The 25,199-nt window shown below is 50.0% G+C and overlaps 1 protein-coding gene across 1 annotated transcript in view; it reads left to right on the top strand.

The window, feature by feature from the left end:
* VWA5B1 (von Willebrand factor A domain containing 5B1) overlaps positions 1-24,972 on the top strand; it is a 47,424-nt gene extending 22,452 nt beyond the window's left edge. Inside the window, exons 10-21 of the mRNA XM_065928892.1 lie at positions 642-756; positions 2,187-2,372; positions 4,299-4,482; positions 5,441-5,631; positions 10,230-10,431; positions 10,866-11,180; positions 13,885-14,022; positions 18,677-18,805; positions 20,950-21,018; positions 21,870-21,939; positions 22,829-22,946; positions 24,478-24,972. Coding sequence (XP_065784964.1) covers positions 642-756; positions 2,187-2,372; positions 4,299-4,482; positions 5,441-5,631; positions 10,230-10,431; positions 10,866-11,180; positions 13,885-14,022; positions 18,677-18,805; positions 20,950-21,018; positions 21,870-21,939; positions 22,829-22,946; positions 24,478-24,972 — 2,212 coding nt within the window. The remainder of the gene's footprint in view (positions 1-641; positions 757-2,186; positions 2,373-4,298; positions 4,483-5,440; positions 5,632-10,229; positions 10,432-10,865; positions 11,181-13,884; positions 14,023-18,676; positions 18,806-20,949; positions 21,019-21,869; positions 21,940-22,828; positions 22,947-24,477) is intronic.
* Positions 24,973-25,199: the final 227 nt, after the last annotated feature.

The raw sequence follows: 25,199 nt of genomic DNA on the forward strand, positions 1-25,199 counted from the left end.
CCACTGTCATTCCCTTCTTCTCCCACCTTCAATCTTTCCTAGCATCAAGGTCTTTTCTAAAGAGTCAGTTCTTCTCATCAGGTGACCAAAGTACTGGAGTTTCAGCTTCAACATCAGTCCTTCCAATGAATATTCAGGACTGATTTCCTTTAGGATGGACTGGTTGGATCTCCTTGCAGTCCAAGGGACTCTCAAAAGTCTTCTCCAACACCACAGTTGAAAAGCATCAATTCTTCAGTGCTCAGCTTTCTTTATAGACCAACTCTCACATCCATACATGACCACTGGAAAAACCATAGCGTGGACTAGACAGACCTTTGTAGGTGGTGTGGCTGACTTCAAAGTTTGCCTTTTCCCCACAACAGTTCAGGAAGGATAAGATACTCACGACCTTGCATCCAGGTCCCAAAGAGCAGCCTCAGCAGAGGAAACCATTCCTGCTTTGGCTCTCCACTGGGGTGGGAGGTGATAAGTCGTCCATGTGTGAATGAGTGTCCATGGATGCCCCTCTTCCTTCTCCCTCACCCTCTCCCTGAAGCCAGGGCCAGCTCTGAGATAGTTCATGATCTGTCTCTTTCCTATCAGGGGACAAAATGGCAGAGAGGATGGGAAGTCACAGTCTCTTTCTCCCCCTCTGCCAGGTGCTATAGCTTTGGAATTGGACCCAACGTCTGCCATAGACTAGTGAAAGGGTTGGCAACTGTGTCCAAGGGCAGCGCTGAGTTCCTGGAGGAGGGGGAGCGGCTGCAACCCAAGGTAGGCAGAAGGACCTCAATCTCTTCTGGTGCTGGAACCTCAGAAACTCAGACTGGCCACACAGCAACTCAGGGGTAGATTTCACCCCAAATCTGAGCTCTCCACTAGGCCACATTGCACCCCACAGAGAATCACAGGTGGAGGCACAGAGTGGGCAATTTCTGGAGTTAGGACAGGACACTAGATCACCCTTGTCTCCATCCACTGGGTCATACGTTCCATCCATCCTGGGTGGGTAGGATTGGGGCTGCCAAAGGAATCACTGCCTCTTGGATATGAGTTGTGTCTGGGGTCCTTTCTGGACATGTTCCTGATGATGATAAATGATGGCTCAGGAGAATCTAAAGGGCTCAGAAGAAATCAAGGCAATTAGTCTTCTCTCCATCTCCTGCATAACTGGCACAAGTAATCCAGCACTTAGAGAGTCTCTGTGTTGGTCCATATCCTCCAGGGACAAGAAACAACAAAGCTGAGGAGCAAGAAGTTTCTTGAAGGATTAAGATCTGTGGAAGGGAAGAGGGAACAGGGAGGAAAACTCTTTAGTCTGTGCGCAGATGCAGCACTTGTGAAAGGGAAGGAGGGAAACAGAATTGAGCAGGGAGAGCCTCAGACGTTGGTGCAGGTCTCGCAAGGTCCTAAGCAACCCACCAGGGATTCCTGGAGCAAGAGTTGCCCATTAGGTCATCTGTGTTGGGTGGAAAGCCCAGCCACTGCTCATTTGTTGCCTGGGGGCTTCCAGGGAGAGGTGTGGTCTTGGTTTGAAAGCTGAGGCATTGCTTGTGGAGACTGCCGCCTAACTGCATTCCTTGCAACAAAAGAGCACAGTCTGTCTCAAAGGGAAAATTGAAAGTGCATCTCTACCGCTGCCATACTCCCCAGATCATTTTTTCTCCACCTTTGCAGTACATTTGAGGAAATCACTCTAGGGGATGCTAAGCCACTAAGTGCTAAACTAGCTGTCATTTGTTGAGCACCTGTCTTGTAGCAGATACTTGAAATGCAATATCCAGGTCATCCTCTCAGCTACACAGAGTGGAGAATTACCGACTCCTTTTAATAGAAAGGGACCCAGGAAGGTCTATGGCCCAGGAAGGCAAATTGGCTTGCTCAAAATCACTATTCAGCCCATGTTTTCACACAACTTTCTGTATGCCCCTGGCTCATCATAATCCTACTTTGAGTCTTGGGTTTTTTTCATTTATAAAATGCTAAGCTTGAGGTGACAGCAAAGATCTGCTCCAGCTCTGACATTCTAGGAGTCTAAGAAGCACAGACGCATGTTCACTGCAGAACAGGCCACCCCACAGTCTCTTGTCACTTCCTCTCTGATATTCTCCTCATGCTCACACTCACATGGTCTTCATGCTCCTCACGTGTGCATATCCCCACTTACACATACCCCCAACCTGTGGTCTGACCTTGCCCAACAGATGGTCAAATCCCTGAAGAAGGCTATGGCCCCGGTCCTGAGTGATGTGACTGTGGAATGGGTCTTCCCCGAGACCACCGAGGTCCTGATCTCACCTGTCAGCACCAGCTCCCTCTTCCCCGGAGAACGGCTGGTGGGATATGGCATTGTATGCGATGCCTCTTTATACATCTCCAGTCCTAGAACTGTAAGTACTTTAGAAATTCCAGGAGGCAGTGGGGGTCCAGAACCCTGCCCACAAAGCCATCCTTGGCTGGAAAGACTGTTTATTTGTGGCAGCCAGGAGCCAATTGGATTTGGGTTTACTGCTGTGGGGTATAGCTGTTATGCCATAGGCATTCAGTCAATGGTGACACTGCTTGGATAAACACTACTATCTCAGTCTGTGGTTCTCTAGGTCCCCTGCAGCTGAAGAACTTGGGAATGTGTTTAAAAGGTAGAGCCCTTGCTCCAACCCAGGTCTACTGAATAAAACTTAGCGGATAAGGCCCAAGAACATGCATTTTACATAACTGACCCAAAGTAGGTTATGGGTGTATTTGATGAACAACTCAGTTCAGAACAACACTCACGTTTCCTTCCCCCAAACACTCTAATCCAGCCATATGTCCTTAGAAGCATTTGTGTTTTATTCCTTAACATGGATAATTCTGTTGTATGTGGTGGCAGAAGTGGGATAAAAGTGAGGAACTTCTCAAAGGGAGGTGAAATCCTAAACGCTAAAATGTATAAGATTGCCCGAGAAGCTATTTTCTCAGATATTTTCTCTTAGCTTCCCTCTTTACTCTTTTGTAACTCTCTCATCTCCCCTTTAAAGGATTTGTCATCCTATTTTGTTTCTAAACCAGAGTCATGAACTCAATGCCCAGAGGGACTGGGCAGGTATAAAATGAATGGAATGAACTTGATATGAAAATTGAAGGGGAAAATATCGTGAAGGGTAGTAGACATTCCTGACAGAGAGGAAATGAGTGGTGGTGAAGAATATAGCAAACCGGATCACACACACCCTGTCTAAACTGTCAGCCCCTACTCAGGTCTGACAAAGGGTTGCCATGGAAGAATGTAGACCTTGTGTTACACATGTTTCTAATATTTCAAGAAAAGTTAGGGCTTTACTTGAAATTTTCAGATTTTATAAAGATATGGGATCTTTCAAGAACCACGGTCAGTAATGGCAAGTGTATTCTGGAGAGTGGGGTGTTTGACTGCAGAGAAAACGTGCTAAACCAAATGCTGATCACGACTTTGCACAAACCAGGCCCTGCGTGGAGGTCTGGGAGGTAGAGGGTCATCCACAGACTCTACTACCAGCAGGGATTATCAAATCCATTCTCTTGTCCTTACGCATGAGACTAGCAACGCTTTCTCCTCCTACTAGAAGAGTTGTTGGGTAAAGAGTGTGATCACGACTTACCCTCCTGAAAGGCAATCTAGAAATAACTAACAAAATTGGACATACATAACTATTCAACCCAGCAAAACCTCCTAAGAGTCAAATCATAGAAACAAAAGTGATGTAATAGATTTATGGCCAAGAATTTATTGTAGTATTTTTTTATGGTGGCAAAAAAATAAGTGGCCACAAAGCAAATGCTTCATAATAAGGGGTTGTACAATATCATACAGTCAAATCTTGAAAAGAGTAGTTGATGTGAAAGATTTCCAAAATGTTTTAAGTGTGAAATTCAAGCTACTGACAAAATGTAAGTAATATGGTCCAGATTTTGTAATACAAGATGACCACCAAAACCTTTATATTTTTTATATGTGTATATCATGGGGAATGGAATGAGAGCAACAGATGATTCATGCTGTTGTTTTTGTTTATCTATTTGGAGACAGCAATAGCATTTAGAATTACATTTTTAGTTTAACAAAGAATACAATTATAAATATTAACAGCTTAAGTGATATGAAAAACCATTTCCATTCATCACCCCTTAAACAGCAGTCTGCCTAAATTCCCCAAGCAAGCAAAACCATTGCTTATTCTTCTGGTTCTTCAAAGGTGGAGCCTCCACCGTCTCCTCTCACACCCCTTGCCCCCCTGTGGATGTCCTTCTTGACGCCTAGCCTCACTCTAAGTCCTCTTTCCTCTCCCTCCCTCCAGGACAAGAGAAGACGATACAGCATGCTGCCCTCTCAGGAGTCTGGCAGCTCTGTCTTCTCCCGCTCACAGGATGAGGAGCCCAATCCAGACAGCGGGGACTGTGTCAGGAGCGCGGGGGCACCGCTTAGCCCGAGACAGGCCAAAGATGCCCAGCCGTCCAGCGGGGACTCTGCCCCCACCCCTGGTTAGTTGGTGCAGTTTGTGCTTCACGCCCTGCTCCAGGGCAGCCATGACTGCCGCATTTTTACTGAGTACCTACTATGTGCTAGTGGTTAGCAGCTGTGGAGGTGGGTACTATTACATCAACTCTACGGACAAGGAAGCTGAGACTTGGAGAATTTTAGCAACTCAGCTAACCCCATGGAACTTGAAAGAGGGGGAGTACAGATAAAGAGTCTATATCCGTCTTCCCCCAAAACCTCTTTATGGCATTAGCTGCCATTCGTAGGCTATTTACTGATCACCTACTAAGGCTAGGTCCTGAGCACAGAATGGGAAGCGGAGATGGCTCAAACGTGGTACCTGTCCCTCAGAAGCCCTCTGACTTCGAGAGAGACACAATTGTCCTTAATTCTGTTGGAAAGCAGAGTGACAAGGACCATAGGAAATTTCAACAAACTGCAGGAATCCCAGGGAAAGGAACATCTGGTAGAGGATATTAGCAAAGACGTAATGAGGGCACCGGTGCTTAGGAGTGGGGAGAGGAGATTCCAGGCAGCAGGAACTGCCTGAGCTAGACGTCAAGGTGTCGTGCCTAGAGGACACACACAGCTGGTATATTTGGAGCACAGAATGCCTGAAAAAGGAGGAGAAAGAGTAGCTGGGCAGAGATTAGCGCTAGGTGAGGCAAGGCTTTGGATGCCAGGTGAGGTGAGACACCTGCACACATTTCGATAGCTAAGTGAACGTGCAAGTCGCTCAGTCGTGTCCGACTCTTTGTGACCTCATTGACTATACAGTCCATGGAATTCTCTAGGCCAGAATACTGGAGTGGGTAGCCTTTCCCTTATCCAGGGGATCTTCCCAACCCAATGGGTAAGTAGTGGAAAACTCAAGAAGTATCCAAGCAGGCAAGGGGTCTATTAGCCCCTCTCTCTTTCTTTACCCTGATAACTTGCTTCTCTGTCATCACTCCTGCCCAGGTCTAGACCTCTCCCAGCGACGGCGGGCATATAGCACCAACCAGATCACCAACCATAAGCCCACCCCAAGGACCCTCACAGCCAGTGACCCCGCAACGGCTACCAGGAGATACCCACTGCGGAAGACCAAGCTGCAGGACCTCACCAACCAGACCAGCCTGGATGCTCCGTGGTGGCAGATTGATTTGCAGGTACCCTAGCGGGGAATTTTGGAGTTAGAGATTGCTGTAGATGGGAGGAGTCGTGTCTCCTGCTTCAGTCAGAAGGATGGAGCTTGACTGCAATTTACACTGACATAAGTCACTTACTCCTGTTTCCAAATCTTTGCCTACCTGACCTCCAATTGACACCTTCCGGAGGGAGGTGGTGGGGGATGGAGATCAGGATGGGGAACACATGTAAATCCATGGCTGATTCAGGTTAATGTATGGCAAAAACCACTGCAATATTGTAAAGTAACTAGCCTCCAACTAATAAAAATGAATGAAAAAAAAAAAACTGGAAAAAGAAAAAAACAATTGTCCTAATAATGATACCCACTGGTCAATAACATCACGTATTCTCGTCTCATAGAATTTCCCAGTTGTCAAAGAACACCCCATTTGCACTCAAGTTTGATTTTACAGTACCCCTTGGAAAGGAGGTAGTGTAGGAGCTAGCCACCCCCACTCTGTACAGATGTAGAAAGTGAGGGTCACAGAGGTAAAGTGATTTACCTAGGGTCACTCAGCCAGTCAGGGGGTTGCAACCCAGGACCTTTTGCCTGCAAACCCCTTGCTTTCCCCTCTTTCTCCCTTTCTGCACCCTCTGCAAACCTCAAGGGTTGTATATTAATCCACAGCGGAGATCATCTCAGAGTTAGAGGCACAGGAGGACCAGTTATCCAGCGTCCAGCTAGACTAGGGTTTCTCAGCCCCCACGCTCTTGAAGTGGTAACTCTGTTGTGGGGCTCTCCTATGTATTGTAGAATGTCGGGCAGCTTCCCTGGCTTCTATCCACTGATTGTCAGTAACACTACCATCCCCAGTCGGGGCAACCAAGCATGTCTGCAGACACTGCCCAAGGTCCCCAGGGCAGGCCAGCAAACCCACCAGGTCTGAGAACACCGTGGTAACCCGAACGGATGTTTGCTATGATCTACATGCATTAGCCCATTTTCTTAAAAACGGGCTTTGCGTAGCATTGTCATTGTGAGTCTGTGGTTCCATAAAAGTAGCCTTTCATCCTCCCATTCCCCCCAGTAACCCTATCCCTCCCATCTCCACATATACCTAAGCCCTCTGCGCTCCCCAGCGATGGGAGCGCTGCCACCTTGTCCCTGAAGGTGCCTTGCGGTGCTCAGCCAGGAGTCGTTCGATGCGGCTAGAAGACACTGGTTTTGGAGTCAGACAGACTCTGCTGCTTACGCATGCTGCTTAACCTCTCTGAGCCCCAGCTTTTCATCTCTGCAAAGGAGACTCGCTTGTCAGACGATTGGACTAACGATCAGCAACAGGTGTTTATTGGGAGCCAACCATAGGTGGAAGACCCCTGTGGCATCTGCTGATAAGAGATAAAGTAGCTAGTGCAGCGCCTGGCACACAGTAGGGGTCCTTTATTTTTTTTTTTTTAAGTTCCTTTTTTTACATGCATTTATTTTTAATTGAAGGGTAATTGCTTTACAACATTGTGTCTGTTTCTCCCGCATCAACATGAATCAGCCATCGGTAAACCTATGTCCCCTCCCTCGTGAATCTCACCCACTTCTCAGCCCAGCCCACCCTCTAGGTGGTCATAGAGCACTGGCTTGCTCCCTGAGTCACACGGCGAATTCCCACTGGCCATCTGTTTTACACGCGCAGTGAGTACGTCTCCAGGCTACTCTCTCCATTCATCCCTCCCTCTCCTTCCCTGCCCCTGTCAACAACTCTGTTCTCTGTGCCCGCGTTTCCATTGCTGCCCTGCAAATAAGTTCATCAGTACCATCTTTCTAGATTCCATATATATACATGTTAATATGTAACATTTGTTTTTCTCTTTCTCACTTACTTCACTGTGTATAATAGGCTCTAGGTTCATCCACCTCATTAGAACTGACTCAAATGTATTCCTTTTTACGACTGAGTAATACTCCATTATGTATATGCAACACAGTTCTTTATCCATTCATCTGTTGACGGACATCTAAGTTGCTTCCATGTCCTAGCTAGTGTAAATAGTGTTGCAGTGAAGGTTTGAATACATGTGGCTTTTTAAGTTATGGTTTTCTCAGGGTATATAACCCAGTAGTGAGATTGTTGTGTGAAATGGCATCCTTTAAACACAGTTCTGCTTGCTGAGAGCTCTGGACAGCTTGGCTTCTCTCTTGCTCACTTCTGGCCCATCTTTGCTCCCTATCCCCTTCTTGATTTCTTTCGCAATGTGATAATTCCCAGTATACTTATGTGAATGCACATATATGCACACACACACACGTACACACTACCTGCAGCCTACGGATGGGTGAAGGGGGCTGAATCTTAGACTAATTTGTTGCTATGGAAACTGCAGCAGTCTGTTTTTCAGTGTGGTGGTGATCCTGGAGTGAGGGGAAATCCCAGTTTCTGATGGGGATAAAGGGGTTAAGGATGTCCTGGGACTCAGCAGCCTTGTCTGGGTACCCGTTCCCACTGAGGCCTTCCTAAGAGGGACCAGTCTCTTCCATCTCCCACACCCTTGTATCATCCCCAGGACCTCAGGCCCAGAGGAAACAGGAAGGACATTTCTAACCCCTGCCCCCAAGAAGCCCCCTCTACTGGGGAGGCACAGTCCTCTTTCCAGTAAATATTTGATGGAGATGAGAAAGACTCTGCAGTTAACTGTTAGTCTAAAAACTAAGGGGCAGTTTTTCTTTCTGTTGCATATAAGTGGCTTTGTTCCCCCCCCCACCCTCCTCCTTCCAGGCAGGTGTACATGTTCCCAGAGGTACAAATTTTATTTTTAACTAATTTAATATTCTTTAATTGCAAAAGTAATACATACTTAGTGTTTTCAATTTAAAAAAACACCCTCAAACAGTTTGGTTGAATATAAAGTAAAAGTACCCCTCTCCTCTGACTTGTGTTCACTTGGTGTGGGGTGTTTCCTTCCAGAAATACCACACGCACTCAAAACCACACCTTGCAACACACGTATATGCTTTGAATAATCACATACACAAACCGCTCTCCAATTTACTTTTTAAATGTCCTTTTAACTAACTTTTTATATGCAGTAAAAATTACTCTTTTTGGTGAACATCTCTATGAGTTTTGACAAATACATGTAGTCATGTAACTCTCTCCACAATCAAAATATGAAACAGTTGAAATTTTCTAAAATAAATTTTATTTTGGACATCTTCCTGTATTGGTATGGAGAAAAAGCCCACACCAGTTTTATCTCAGTGTTGTATGATGTTCCACTGCACAGATGTACCATAATGTATTTTGGTTTCCTAGGTGACTCAGTGGTAAAGAATCTGCCTGCAATGCAGGAGGCTCAGGTTCAATCCCTGGGTCAGACAGATTTCCTGGAGGAGGAAATGGCAACCCACTCAAGTATTCTTGCCTGGGAAATCTCATGGACAGAGGAGGCTGGTGGGCTACAGCCCATGGGGTCGCAAAAGAGTCCAAAGTAACTTAGCGACTAAACCACAACAACCAAGATGTATACACCATCCCCTATAAATGGCCTTTTAGAAAGTTTCCAGATTTTTACTTTCTCAAAGTCCCACAATATATATACAGCACATGCACATGGATATTTTCATCCTTGTGTGTTGCCACAGAATTAAATTCCTAAAAGTGGAATCGCTGGGTCAAAGGAGCTTGTGCATTTTCAGTGTTGACAGATGGCACATTGCTAAATCGTTCTCCCACAGGAGTGCTTCAGCGCAGTGTCCCATCAACAGTCCATGAGAAACTCCTGCCTCCTCCTTGGCAACAGGGGTGTCATCAAACATTTAAATATTTGCTAATCCATAGATGGAAAACTCATAACTTATTTCAATTTAGAGCAATGCTCCTGAGACTGAGCATTTTTTCACAGGCTTATATAATACTTTTCTCATAAAAGCATTTTGTTGAAAATGATCTTTGTCATGCATGCTGCAAATATATTTCCCAGTTGACTTCTTGCCTTTTGAAGTGTTTTGTACTAGCGTTGGACAGATTAAATCCACAAAACAAAAGTCCAGAAATAAAACCAAATGCTCATGACAGCTTTGTCAGGATAGAGGCAGAGAATTGATAAACTGCAGGGACTCGATGAATGAACTGTCGTCAGTAAATGGTGATGACATTTGTACTATTCAGAAAATCAAAGAAAAGGCTGTTTTCTATTTCCTTACACCAAAATAATTTTTGTGTGAATTAAAGATTTAAACAAAAACAGAATCACAAAAATTCTAGAATTTTTTTCTATTAGGAAAGACTTTTTAGCATGACAAATGGGAAGACATAAGGGGAAAGGTTGATAATTATAACCACACACACAGTTTTAAACTTTATGGCCAAAAACAAAACCAAAAAAAAAAAAGTGGGTTTAGAATATTATCCATGGTACATGATTTTCCCATGGTTTTCTGTGGTTTGGACTTTATCCATGATTTGGGATGATTTGTGCCGATGTTTCTCATGGGTAGTGGAGAACAGGTCAGCGTCCTTGGGCGCTATGGGGGCAGTCCCCAGGGAGGAGCTGTGATGTGACAGGAAGAGCTGTGGCTTGGGGCAGACGGGAGGGGGCCCACCACCAGGAGCTCAGCCTTCTCCTCTTCCTCTTGCATTCTTAGCCCTTGCTGAACGGTGGCCCGGACCTGAGCCAGGGTCCCAAACTCCGGGGTCCAGGGGCTCGCAGGCCCTCTCTGCTGCCCCAAGGCTGCCAGCCCTTCCTACCCTCCAACCAGGAGACCCAGGCTTGGAGCCCCATGAAAGAGTTGGATCTTGGGTCCAATTTGAAGCCTGCCTCAGACAGCCGCAGCCCTGGGGACCTGGGTAAGTGTCCACAATGTCCAAGACCTGATTGGAGACAGGGAGGAATCGTAGGCTGGAGCCCATCCTGGGGGAGGTGGAGCCGGGTCTGCTGTGACCCATCCCTGCCAGGGACCTCACCGACCCCTCTTTCCCAATCAACCTGGTCTTTGGGCTACCTGCGAGGCTCCCAGACATCCTCCCTGCAGAGTGCTCCCCTCTCTCTCTGGCCCCCTCAGGTACTGGCTTCCTGGGAGGGGGATCTGCCCTATTCCTGGGGACAAGCCCGTGCGACCCCTGTTCTCCTAAGGAGAGCTGTGGGTTCCCTGGGGCGGGAGGAGCGAGGGGGGAGTGTCCTTGCTTGGTGCCTGCATCCCGGGTAGGTATGTGATGTCCCCTGGGAGTGGACCCTCTGTCCTGCAGCCCAGATCTCAGCCCGCTTGTCCCTCCGCCCGCAGAGCCGAGCCATCACCCCTCTGCCTTCGCGACAGAGACGTCCTCCGACTGGGAGCCCCTGGCCGAGTCCGAGGAGCGGGCCAGCCCCAGCAGGCCCGCCACCCCAGGCCCCGTGCTGGGCAAGGCCGTGGTCAAGGGCCTGCGGGACAGCCAGCATTTGCAGTGGGAAGTGAGCTTCGAGCTGGGGCCTCCCGGCCCGGAGAGGGGCGGTGCGCAGGAGCCCGACCTGTGGAGCGAGACCTTCCACCACCTGGCAGCGCGTGCCATCATCCGGGATTTCGAGCAGCTGGCGGAGCGAGAGGGTGAGATTGAGCAAGGTGAGCGCCCTGGGCCCGCCCCTCCGCGCGGCCCCGCCCCCATCACAGCCCCGCCCCTCACATAGGCCCCGCCCCTCATCGCGGAGTGGCCCCGCCCCTTGCCTCCTCCCCACCCATCCTCGCGGCCCCGCCCCTCCGAGAAGCCCCGCCCCTTGCCTTTCCCCCAGGGGCCACCCTCTTTCCTGGCCCCACCCCTTACTTCTCTCCGCAGCCCTGCCACCATCCAGCAGCGCTCCACCTCCCCTCCCCATCGCTGCTTCCATGTGCCTCCCTTGACCCCTACTGTCCCCCTCCCAACACACACACACACCCACACACACGCACACAGATGCGCGCGCACACACACACACACACGCACACAGATGCACACACACACACACACACAGATGCGCACACACACACACACACACACACACGGCCGAGGGCTCCACCCGCTGAGTGATCTGCCCCGTGATCTGTTCTCTCCTCCCTCCTTCCCCTCTGCTATGGGTCCCTCAATAACCTCAGATATGCAGATGACACCACCCTTGTGGCAGAAAGCAAAGAACTAAAGAGTCTCTTGATGAAAGTGAAAGGGGACAGTAAAAATTTGGCTTAAAACTCAACATTCAGAAAACTAAGATCATGGCCTCCGGTCCCATCACTTCACGACAAATAGATGGGGAAACAGTGGAAACAGTAGCAGACTTTATTTTCTTGGGCTTCAAAATCACTGCAGATGGTGACTGCAGCCATGAAATTAAAGACTCTTGCTCCCTGGAAGAAAAGCTATAACCACCTAGACAGCATATTTAAAAGCAGAGACATTACTTTGCCAACAAAGGTCCATCTAGTCAAGGCTATGGAGAAGGAAACGGCAACCCACTCCAGTATTCATGCCTGGAGAATCCCAGGGACGGAGGAGCTGGTGGGCTGCAGTCTACGGGATCACACAGAGTTGGACACAACTGAAGGGAGTTAGCAACAGCAGCAGCAGTCAAAGCTGTGGTTTTTCCAGTGGTCATGTATGGATGTGAGGCTTGGACCATAAAGAAAGCTGAGCACCGAAGAATTGATGCTTTGAACTGTGGTGTTGGAAAAGACTCTTGAGAGTCCCTTGGACTGCAAGGAGATCCAACCAGTCCATCCTAAAGGAAATCAGTTCTGAATATTCGTTGGAAGGACTGATGCTGAAGCTGAAACTTCAATCCTTTGGCCACCTGATGTGAAGAGCTGACTCATTAGAAAAGACCCTGATGCTGGGAAAGATTGAAGGCAGGAGGAGAAGGGGACGTCAGAGGATGAGATGGTTGGGTGGCATCACCGACGCAATGGACATGAGTTTGAGCAAGCTCCAGGAGTTGGTGATGGACAGGGAGGCCTGGCATGCTGCAGTCCATTGGGTCGCAGAGTTGGACGCGACTGAGCAACTGGACTGGACTGTAGGACTCTGGAGACCCTACCATGAGGACCACCCTATCCCACCTCCCTAGCTCCTCTGGGACCACGCCTCTCCTCCCACAGAGCCCTCTAGGCCTAGTCAGTCCGCACAGTTACCCTTCAAGGCCATTTATTGAGTGCAGATCAGCTGGGGGTCAGGCTGAACAGCATACTGACCACTGTCATCCCCGTCCTGACTTACGAGTGCTTGACACAGACTAGCTTGGAGGCTGGCCGACATAAATCAAATAATTACACACACCATTAATTGAGTGCATCTCATTCATCTCATCCTCTGTCGTCCCCTTCTCCCGCCTTCAATCTTTCCAAGCATCAGGGTCTTTTCCAGTGAGTCAGTTCTTTGCATCAGGTGGCCAAAATATTGGAGCTTCAACTTCAGCATCAGTCCTTCCAATGAATATTCAGGACCAATTTGTCCTAATGCTATTAAGAAGAAACACAGGAATTCAAGCAACTGTATAACAGGGATGATGGGGAGGCTCATTTACTCCAGGAACTGGGGCAAACTTTCAAGACAGTGATTGCTGAGCTCTTGATGAAGCGCATTTGGAGAACAGATACAGATATACATAGAGAATATTTCTATTATTTGTTATAATTTATGCCTTATTTATATAATAATACTACATGGTTTTTGTTTTATGTTATTTGTAGTTTTGTATATGTTATTTTTTTTCCCATGAGCACTTTTCCTTATAGTTTACAGGACATTTGTCTATCATTCATGCCAAGAAGACTCCTCAGTTGCTCAGTAGGAAGAGTCTGAACTTTGGGGTCAGGCCATCCTGAGTCCTGATCTCAGGTCCATTCCTAACTGGCTGTGGCACCCTGTGCACCCCACTCCCCCTTTCTGGTTTGTCTCTATGAGGCAGATCTATGGTCCCCATGCAGCCAGGGGACCTGTGAAATCCTGCAGAAAGATTCTCAGCACACAGCTGCAAAATGAAAACAGAAAATACTGCCAACACAGAGATTCGGGTTTTTTTTAATAACACTAAAGTTATTTAAGGAAAGTAACTGTCATTTTATTAGCTATCTTACCTCTTTTACATTAAAATAGCCTTATTTTGTGAAATGATGGTGGAGGTTTCAATAATTCTGAGAGTTAATTTTTTTAAGGTGCTTAATGGCAAGTTGGTAGCTCCTTAATTGTAAGGCCTGCTTGAATTCCAAAGATGGGACCGCCGACCTAGCCCTCCTCTCAGCCCCTGTGGAGGGAGGCCTTTCCGAGTGCGCACAGTGACCTCGGCTTCTCCCCCTGCAGGGACCAGCCGCCGCTACCAGGTGAATGCCGTGCACGCCAGCAAGGCCTGCAACGTCATCAGCAAGTACACGGCCTTCGTGTCCGTGGACATAAACAAGAGCCGCTACCTGCCCACCGTGGTGGGGTACCCCAGCTCCGGTAAGGCAGAGGCAGGGTCCTCCCAGTGGGCCGGAGGAGGGCACTGGGCTGCAGAGGAGCCTAGACGGTGGGAAGGGGTGCAGGGAAAGGCCTAGAAGCGAAAGAGCCCCAGGGAGAGGGTCTGACCGCCCCCGCCAGGGGGTGCTCTGCAGAGGGCTGCAAAACCATCCCACTCCCTTTTTTCCTACTAAATGAATTTGATTTTATTGTCCCTTTTCCATTTGGTATGTGTCACTGTAGAAAATGCTAAAATATAGAAAGACGTGGATGGACGTCGAGGTGATGGTACGAAGTGAAGTAAGCCAGAGAAAGGCAGATATCATGTGCCATCACTTATATGTAGAATCTACAAAAAAATGATACATATGAACTTATTTTCAAGAAGGAAACAGACCACAGACATAGAAAACAAACGATTATCAAAGGGGAAAGTGGGGGATTAACAGATACACGTTACTATATATAAAATAGGTGACCAGTAAGGACCTACTATATAGCATAGGGAACTATACTCAAATTTCATAATAACCTAAATGCAATGATATATAACTGAATCACTTGGCTGTATACCTGAAACTAGGACAACATTGTAAATCAACTACACTTCAGTGGAAAATAAATAAAAATATAGAAAGACATTAACCACATAAAATGCCTGGAACTGACAGTCATCCCGAAATGAGTACTAATTACCCCCTTGGTGTGATCCTCCTTCCAGACTTCTATGAGTATCTACATGTAGAGAAACCAAAAGATAGATCATTTTGCGTGAATTGAATCATACCCATATGTGCTATATCTTACAAACTCCGGGTGTGGGAAATATGTTTCCACTTTTCATTTTAATAGTAACAATTCCAGTGGTAAAGAAGCTGTCGGCTAATGCAGGAGATGCAAGAGACGTGGGTTCAATCCCTGGGTCAGGAAGATCCCCTGGAGTAGGAAATGGCAGCCGACTCCAGTATTCTTGCCTGGAAAATTCCATGGACAGAGGAGCCTAGTGGGCGACAGTCCATGGGGTCACAAAGAGTCAGACATGACTAAGCACACGGCAGGGAACAATCATCATAACAGCCAATTAGACAGTGTTCCAAAGCACTTTATATATATTAAATCATTTAATCCTCAAACAGCTCTGCAGAGAAGATACTGTTACCCTCATTTTACAGATGCGGAAGCAGAGGCAAAGGGGGTGAGTCACTTGTCCACAGTCACACAGCACAAAGGACCGAGTCAGGCTTTAATCCACAGTGACCCGGTTTCAGAGTCCGTGCCCTCTGCTAGCCCTCTCCACTGCCGCTTAAGGTCTATCTCAACCTATTTAACCAGCCCCCAGCTTTGACCCCTGGGTCAGGAAGATCCCCTGGAGAAGGGACTGGCAACCCACTCCAGTGTTCCTGCCCGGAGAATTCCGTGGGCAGAGGAGCCTGGCAGGCTACAGTCCATGGGGTCACAAAGAGTCAGACATGACTGAGCGACTAACGCTATTATTATTAAACCTTCTGTTTGTTCCCCCTTTTGAGTATTGTGAATTATGCTGCCAAGGACATCTTTGTACATGGTCTGGTTATCTCCTCAGGGTTAATTGACATTCAGAACTAAGATTGCATATCAAAAGATTGGCCCTTTAAAAAAAAAAAAATCTTTTGACCGCTCTGCATGGGCCTGTGGGATCTTAGTTCCCCAACCAGAGATCACACCCATGCCCCCTACAGTGGAAGCATGAATTCTTAACCACTGAACCACCAGGGAAGTCCTGACCCATCTTAAATTATAACGTAAGCTATCAAACTAGCCCTGCCTTCAGAGGTTATCCTGTGTTATCCATTCTCACCAACACTGAAAATTGTTTATCTTTCTAAACCTACAATCTGAGAGGGGAAGAAAGTATCTTTGGGGAATTTCTTTAGCTTCTTTGTTGAAAACTTTTCATAGGTTTATAAACTCTATGTACTTTTTCTTTCCTGAATTTCATTTCCTGTCCTTTGCAGCAGCCTTTTCTTTTTAAAGCAGACCTCTTGACAGAATTGTATTTGGAACTAAAATACACCTTTTCTCATTCCTCTTGTCCCTCTGCCCTGCTTTTTAAAAATCGATGGCACCAAAATATTCAATATTCCCGCCCTCCCTCACTCCCTCCCCCTCTGCCTCACTTCCTCTGGTTTCAGACTCTGACCAGCCACCGAAGCTGTCACTCACTGGCCTTCTCACCCACTGGACTCTGTTGCCCTGAATGATGTTCACCCCCTCCCACTCACCTCTGACCATTTTTTAGCCTCTATAGCTAAAAAAAACAGCCTGGGAGTTTTAGGGACCAGGCCTGTGTCTTAACCCAAGTCTCACAGCCCCCTGAGGTCTGGATCATCACTTCCCAAAGTGTGTTCCAGGAAACTGGAACCCCAGTTTTGTGTCCTGTTAATGGCCATTCAGCACAAAAGATAGGAAATACCAGATTGGGGGAAAACATTTCCCAACCACTGGATTAAATAAAGCTCAAAAGTTTTCTTTACTGCAGGACTTCGCAGAGCCTTTAGGGTGCTAGTATATATCAAGAGGCCCAGAGAATGGACTAGAGTGAGTGTGAGTGTGAGTGTGAGTTCCGTTCAGTCCCTCAGTCGTGTACAACTCTTTCCCATGGACTGCAGCACACCAGGCCTCCCTGTCCATCACCAACTTCCAGAGCTTGCTCAAACTCATGTCCATCGAGTCGGTGATGCCATCCAACCATCTCATCCTCTGTCATCCCCTTCTCCTCCTGCCTTTAATCTTTCCCAGCGTCAGGGTCTTTTCTAAGGAATCAGTTGTTCACATCAGGTGGCCAAAGTATTGGAGCTTCAGCTTCAGCATCAGTCCTTCCAATGAATATTCAGGACTGATCTCCTTTAGGATGGACTGGTTGGATCTCCTTGCAGTCCAAGGACTCTCAAGAGTCTTCTCCAACACCGCAGTTCAAAAGCATCAATTCTTCGGTGCTCAGCTTTCTTTATGGTCCAAGTCTCACATCCATACATGACCACTGGAAAAACCATAGCCTTGACTTAGATGGACCTTTGTTGGCAAAATAATGTCTCTGCTTTTTAATATGCTGTCTAGGTTGGTGGTGGCTTTTCTTCCAAGGAGCAAGTGTCCTTTAATTTCACAGCTGCAGTCCCCATCTGCAGTGATTTTGGAGCCCAAGAAAATTAAGTCTCTCACTGTTTCCATTGTTTCCCCTTCTATTTGCCATGAAGTGATGGGACTGGATGCTGTTATCTTCGTTTTTTGAATGTTGAGTTTTAAGCCAGTTTTTTCACTCCTCTTTCAGTTTCATCAAAAGGCTGTTTAGTTCCTCTTCCCTTTCTGCCACAAGTTTGGTGTCATCTTGCATATTCTGAGGCTATTGATATTTCTCCCCTCAATCTTGATTCCAGTTGTGCTTTATCCAGCCTGGCATTTTGCATGATGTACTCTGCATAGAAGTTAAATAAGCAAGGTGATAATATGTAGCCTTGTTGCACTCCTTTGCCAATTTGGAACCAGTCCATTGTTCCATGTCCAATACTAACTGTTGCTTCTTGACCTGCATAGAGATTTCTCAGGAGGCAGGTAAAGTAATCTAGTATTCCCATCTCTTTAAGAAAAATCCACAGTTTGTTGTGATCCACACAGTCAAAGGCTTTGACACAGTCAATAAAGCTTCCCTAGTGGCTCTGATGGTAAAGAGTCTGCCTCCAATGTGGGAGACCCAAGTTTGATCCCTGGGTTGGGGAGATCCCCTGGAGAAGGGAATGGCAACCCACTCCAGTACTCTTGCCTGGAAAATCCCATGGACAGAGGAGCATGGTGGCCCCCAATCCATGGGGTTGCAAAGAGTCATACACAACTGAGCAACTAACAGTATGAAACTTCTTCAAAATTTATTCTTCAGTAGAACTCTTCATTTTTAGGAACAACTTACAAATTCATGTTCTCCAAGAATGGAGTTCCCCAAAACATCCTGTTTGGTGTTGTAGCTTCATCCCTGATGGTGATGCTCTGGGATGTTCTGGTGATGATCTGGGGAGGGGGAAACTGAGACCTCAGTTTCTGAGACGGCAGACTGGGAGGAAGGGAATTGGGGTGCTTCTGAGAAAACCAACCTTTTCTAACCAACACTGCTGCTTTCTGAACATTATCTCACCAATAGTACTTACTGGCAAGGTGAGTATTATTATCCCCATTTTCCAGGTAAAGACACTGAGACTCAGAGTGGTCAGCGCTCCATCCAGCTAGTAAGAGATGGGGCTGGGGTTCAAACCCAGGTCATTCTGGCTCCAAAGCTCATGGTCTTGCCTTCTGCAATGCCTTCCTCCTTTTAGATAATTGACAGGCTGAAGCTAGAACCATTCCTGCCAGCCTTGAACGTATCAGTCGCTCAGTCATGTCTGACTTTTTGCAACCGCCATGGACTGTAGCCCACCAGGCTCCTCTGTCCATGGGATTTTCCAAGCAAGAATACTGGAAAGGGTTGCCATTTCCTCCTCCAGGGGATCTTCCCAACCCAGGGGTCAAGCCCGGGTCTCCTGCATTGCAGGCAGTTTCTTTACCATCTGATCCACCAGGGAAACCCTGGGGACAAGACAAAAGTCTAGCACAGTTGTACCCACCTGACCACCTTCTCCTTGTCCTCCGGAAGGTGCTGCGTTGCGGACGGTCAGCTCTCGGGTCCTGACTCGACAGTGGAAGGGCACTTCTGGTTTCGGGCGCTCCCAGACCATGCTTGGAGAAGACTCAGCTGCAGGGGACAGCAAATATCAGAATCTAAGTAAGAACTGCCTCGGTTTCTGACGTCTAGGCCTCCGGGTCACTGCACTCTCATGTCCGAAGCCATGACGGACTCTCTCTGAGTCTTCACTCCAGGCCTTACGGGGCCAGAGCAAGGACAGGCTTCCTGAATTCTGAGGTCTGAGACGGGCAGAGGGGCTGAGCACGGCCCAGGTGTGCCGCCTGGAACCAGAAAACAGACTGGCCTCCCTGCCCACGCGCCCACACCACACTCCAGCTCTCCCCTTTCAAGGTCCAGCGACCCCAGTGGCTGTTCCCTGCTTCCAACCCCTGAGTCCTCCCAGGCCCTGAATGTCAGGAAACCTAAAAGTCAAGGGAAAAGGCAGCTCCATCTGTTCAGGTCCCACCATCTGCTTACTCTAGGAGTCCCGAAAAGCTTCCTTTCAACCATCACCAAATTTCATTGTGCCGAAGCTTGGGTCCCTGGAGACCCATGATTTGATCACTTGGCGATCTTGCACACATTCACAGGATAGCCTGTGTCCTGGAGGTCTGCGTGTCTTTTTGTCCCGCTGAAAGCAGCCTAACCGCTGCACCCATCCCAACCCCTTTCTCCTTGCTCTCACATGTACCCGGAGCACCTCCTGCCTTCTTCTGCGCGAGGGAAGGACATCAGAGGTCCCACTTGGCTGCTAGCCCCAACATCCAGACAACAGCCCTGTTGTATCTGAGGGATTAGAAAGTGCTCACGGACATCAAGGGGTTCAAAAAGGAATAGTATGAGAGGGGGTGAAAATCCGAGGGTTTCCTCAGAGATTAAGGAGTTTCGCCAAGTCCTTGGTCCCTCAAAGCCTCCAAGGGGAGCCTGCTCTGCCCCCAAGTCACACTGGGCTCCCCGTCTAGAAGAAACTTCTGGTCTACCCTTTCTATCCTCTGTAGCTCTGCTCTTGGTGGCCCATGATTTCCATCAAAATCACAAATCCCTCCTTTTCTAATTGTCTTCTAAATCATACCCAGTGTGCATGATTTCCAAACTCTTATTTGGAAATAAGAGTCTACCCCATGCCCTTCCCTCCCTTTCCCTCCTCAAGGAGGGAATGCCTAACACTCACCGAGGGTTTTCTAGGTGCTCAGCACTACTTTAATTATCCATGACTCTTCACACCCATCTGAGAGAGTTTCTTTCGTTTTCCACATTAAGAGACGAGGAAACTGAGGCTGGGAGTAGTTAAGTGACTTACACAAGGCACACAGCAGAGGCACAATAGAGCCACGATGTGAACAAGCCCTGTCTGGCTCCAGAGTCCGTGAGATTAATTAACCACCATGTTCTTTGCCTGCTGGTTGCTTCCGTCATTCAGCCACTGGTTCACTCTTTTTTGTGCTCACCTTACCCCACCGCCCACAGGCACCCAGCAGTAAACAGAGCTTCTTGCCCTCAAAGAGCTGCTAATAGTCTCAGAGGGGAGACAGAGGCTCGGCAGGTCATATCTGTGAGTGAAGTCTTTCCCGTAATTTGGGTCATTCCTGAATAGTACATTGCCATCACTCTCCAGCTGTTGAATAATAAGAAGAAGAATAATCACCCCAGTACACATTTTGAATAAACAGTATGTGCCATCAGTATCCCATTTTACAGATGGGGAAACTGAGGCTCAGAGCCCTCTGACAAGTCAATGCCATGTTCTGCTGCCTCCTGAAGAGCTGACATGAACCTACCTCCCCCCCACCACCACCACCTCCAACCACCACGCTCAGGCCTCTAACCTGCTCCCACTAACCTGCTGAGTCCATAGCTCGGGGTTTTATGGATTGCATACCACAGGCCAGGCACTGAGCGCTATCTGTATATTACCTCATCTAATCCTAACAACAACACAAAGCCATACTATTAGCCCCGGTTTGCGATTGAAGCTTATAAAGGAAGTAACTTCCCCTGGGGTCACACAGCTGCCCTATTGGGAGGGTTGGGATGTGAACCCAGGCGTGTCCAACTCTTGTGGTGCAGCCATGGCGGTATCTCTGGGAGGTGAAGATCCATCCAAGCAGGATGGGAACCAGGACATTGGTCTCCCAGTCCCCCCGCCAGGTACCGTGAATTCCGACCAGCGCCCTCCTGGGGGGTCTAGGAGGTGCGAGGGGGAGGGCCAGGTCGCTCAGGCCTCACTGGCTTCTCTGTTGCAGACCTGGAGGAAAGTGCCCCGGCGCCCTTTGGTGAGAACATGGCCCGCGACAAGTATGCTCCTCCTGAAGGTAAGCATGCCGTCAGCCGGCGCTCCCTTTTTTATTTTGATATTTATTTACCCACTTGGCTCTGCCAGGTATTAGTTGCAGCACCTGGGATCTGCAGTCGTCGCGGCATGTGGATGCTTAGTTGCAGCACCTGGGATCTCGTTCCCCGACTAAGGGTGGAACCCGGGGGCCCCTTGCCTGGGGAGTGCAGGGTCTTAGCCACTGGACCACACCAGGGAAGTCCCTGCCAGCTCTCCCTTGAGTTAAAATAGTGACTGATCTCTGGGCCGAGAGACTGTCTTAACCCAACAAAGTCCTTGGTGGTTCTTTCAGTCTCCAAACAGCTCCATGCATGACCGATAGCATTAAAGCTTTAGAGGAAGGAAACGGAGACTCCGAGGAGGTGGACTGACTTGGCCAAGGTCACACAGCAAGTTGGTGACAGAGCTAGGCCAGGAATCAGGCCTCCCACTTCCCAGCTGAAGGACCAGTCTCCCACATCACCCTGCCGAGAATCTCCTAGCAGGGTGCCCATAGAAGAAAGTCAGTGTCCCTGCTTGGGGCTGAGGCGGGGGTTGACCTGCAGCTGTCACTGTCCCCACAGGTAAACGTCCAGAAAATGCAAGGGCCGCCAGCCAAGGGGACTTGGAGGGCTGCTTCTTTACCCAGGAACCCACATCTTTCACCCCTCCCCATGCCCACTGGGTCAGAAACAGCCCTGCAGCGTCATCCTTAGCTGGGATCCCTAGGCAGATAGGCAAGCCCCCGCCCCTCTCCGGGACTCTGTTTCCCCAGCAGTTTCCCCAGTGGGGCGGTGAGCAGTGGGACAAGGTCATCTCTCAGGTCCTAATCTTCGTTCTATGGCTCTCCAGGTCCCCTGCGAGGTTTGACCACCAACACCCTTTCTTCCTTGAAGGCCTCAGACACTCTCTTTGGATCCAGGTACGTGGGGATTTCCACTGGGGGATCCCTCTACCGCCACCCATTTTCAGGGGACTGTCCCTGGTTTGGGGGGCCAGAGCCCAGCCTGAGAGCTGCACAAATGTGAACACTTTGAAGGGGGCAGGATGGACCCTTGCCCAGAGACAGCACCGTCTTCAGGTGTCAACACTGCTGAAACCGCCCCCGGCCCCAGGTTCCCTTCCCACACCTCCACGGTCTCTTTACAAATGCAGGTCCCCCCCGGAGGGCTGGTGTGTGACTGTCTGACCACTGGGCTGACCGAGAACATGCTGTCAAAAGAGGGTCCTGGAGTGGGATGGAGGGTCAAGAGAGAGGTGTGTGTGTGCTCAGCCATGTCTGACTCTGCGACCCCGTGGGCTGTAGCCCGCCAGGCTCCCCTGTCCACGGGATTCTCCAGGCAGGAACACTGGAGTGGTTTGCCATTTTCTCCAGTAAGGGGTCTTCCCCACCTGGGATCGAACCCGCATCTCTTATGATCCTGCATTGGCAGGCGGGTTCTCCACCATTTGCGCTACCTGGGAAGCCCTCGGGTGGGAGGGGACAGATGGATGCCTGTGGCTGATTCATGTTGACGTGTGGCAGAAACCGGCACGGCATTGTAGAGCAATTATCCTCCAATTAAAAACAATTCTTTTTTAAATAAAGAGGGTCCTAAAAAGAGTACTACCTCACCCCTCACTCGAGCAGTAGCCTCAGGGAGACACGCTTCCTGGGCCTCAGTTTCCCCCGCTGTCAGAGGAGGAGATCATCGGTCAGGCCCCTTCTGGCCGGGACTTTCAGAGGCTGTCACGGGGCCTCTGGGAGGGGTGGGGGGACCCAGGGTCACCCCTGGGACGGCGGTGGTCACTCCTCAGTTCTTCCCATACAGGTTGAGTCTCAACAAGTCTAGGCTGTTGACACGAGCGGCCAAGGGCTTCCTGGGCAAACCGCTGACCAAGACTCCAGACTCAGCCCCGGGGAACCAGAGCTCTGACTACATCCCACTGGTGAGTGCCCTAGACCCCAGACCTCAGCCCCACACGCAGCGGAGGGGCCAGCCACCCCTCCGCCTCCACAAAGGGAAGAAGACCTAGACCTCCCTGCCCACACAGCAGCAGGGTGGAGGGAGTGTGCCTGGGCCCCCGCCGGGGGTGGAGGAGGGCTGCTAAAACCCAGTGTCACCACCACAGCCGTTCTCTGCAATCTGCTGTCTTGGCTTCAAAAATTCCCGGGGATCTTGCGTCCTACTCCACCACCCGTGTGTGTCTGTTTCTCAATACGTTTAAAAAAAAAAAAAAGGCTTGAAATGAGTCACCAGCGAGTAAAAAGAACACCCCGGGGACGTGCACCGTGTTTAGCAAGTGGCTCTGCCGACACGCCAGCCTGCAGGGCAGGGTGAGGAGCCCCGGCCAGGAGTGAGTGTCTCTGAACTGAGGAGCGAGGGAGCCTGGTCTTGCCACGTCTGGGGCTCAGTCAAGCTGGGGAAAGAAGGTGCTGGAAAGATGGAGATGGTGGGAGCTTCCCTACCCTGTCCCAGCCCCTACACACCCAAGTGCTTACGGTCACTTGGAGTCTGCAAACGTCCCGGACAATGGAGGAGGAGGCGTGTAGTCACAAGGGTCTGTTGAGTCAGGCACCGTGCTAGACCCTGGGAGATAACCTTGAAGCAGGTGAGAGTGGTCTCTGAGCTCCAGGCGCTCAGAGTCTAGTGGGGACATCTCAGAGGAACCAGGCAGCTCTGACCACTGGGTGCCGTGACGGGAGACACGGGGTCTGGGGGGAGAATGAGGGAAGGAGGAGACACCGCCTCCAGGCTTGAGCATGGGGAGACATGAGGCGTGGCTTCTGGAAGGATGCCGTGGTTAAGCTCTGCTTCTGAAGGGCAAGGAGTCGTGGCTGGCAGTTTACCGGGGAGAGAGGGCACCTGGGGGCCGGGGAACGGCGGCGAGGGGAAAGAGTCCAGCACAACCAGAGCTCTGGGGATTATGGCTCGGATTTATCCCGGAAGAAAACTGAAACTACCGAGTGGATGGCCTCCAAAGAGTGACGCGCCCTGTGCCTTACAGAGACCCCTCAGGACGCAGAAAGGATGGGGTGGGGGTGGGCGGACAGGGGAGGTAAGGGGTCAGGGACAGCATGAAGTGGCAGGCGGCAGGCTGCAGAGCCATCTAGAGAGTGGGCCCACTGGGACTCGGAAACCAGTGGAGGCGGAGGGAGGAAGCTGGTGGTGAGCTGCCTGGACCACAGTGGATGGTCGCAGGCGCCGAGGTGGGTCCAGCTGCCCAGGACAAGAGGCAGGTGTGGAGTGAAGACGTTGAGCTGGACTTGGGACAGCCATCAGTGTGAGCACCAGCGGGATAAGGTGCGGCAATGCCCAGCTGATCTGGGGGGTCCCACAAATCCCACGGGGGGGGAGGGTGAGCTGGCCGGGGGAGGTGAAGAGGTGCGCTCCATGCGCCCAGGCTCGGCCGTGGCCTGGGGCTCTGTGGGCTGAAAAGCATGAGGCCCACTGAAGGGCTTACCCCTACACACACACAGGTGTCTCTGCAGCGGGCCTCCGGGGCCTTTCTGCTCAACCAAGCCTTCTGCGAGGCCGTCCGCGTCCCCATGGAAAAGCTCAAGTGGACCTCGCCCTTCACCTGCCACCGGGTGTCGCTCACCGCCCGCCAGCCCCCGAGCCCCCAGCCGTGCGCCAGCCCCGCACCCCTGCACCCCTCCCACGACGGCCTCTCCCAGGAGCCCCTGGCCGAGGGCAGGCCAGGCCAGGAGCCCAGGGCCGTGGCGGAGCACGTGGGGCAGCTGTGGGCCACCGTGGTGGCGCTGGCGTGGCTGGAGCACAGCTCCGCCTCCTACTTCATCGAGTGGGAGCTGGTGGCCGCCAAGGCCAGCTCGTGGCTGGAACAGCAGGCGGTGCCCGAGGGCCGCACGCAGGACACGCTCAAGGCTGCCGCCCGCCAGCTCTTCGTGCTCCTGCGGCACTGGGACGAGAACCTGGAGTTCAACATGCTCTGCTATAACCCGAATTACGTGTAGGGGGGCGCTGGGGAGGCTGGGGTGGCGTGGGAGAGGGAGGGGAGCCCCGTGGGCCTGGTAAGCAGCACTCCTGAAAACTACAGCCAATATACTGCTGCTAGAAGGAGTCCCAGACTGGCGATCGGGAGGCCTGAATTTAACGCCAGCTTTGCTACCACCCACCTGTGTGACTTTAGGCCAGCCCCGCCTCCTTTGTGGGCCTCAGTGTCCCCACCTGTAAAAGAAGT

This window comes from Muntiacus reevesi, chromosome 3, assembly GCF_963930625.1.
Source record: "Muntiacus reevesi chromosome 3, mMunRee1.1, whole genome shotgun sequence".
Taxonomy (NCBI): domain Eukaryota; kingdom Metazoa; phylum Chordata; class Mammalia; order Artiodactyla; family Cervidae; genus Muntiacus; species Muntiacus reevesi.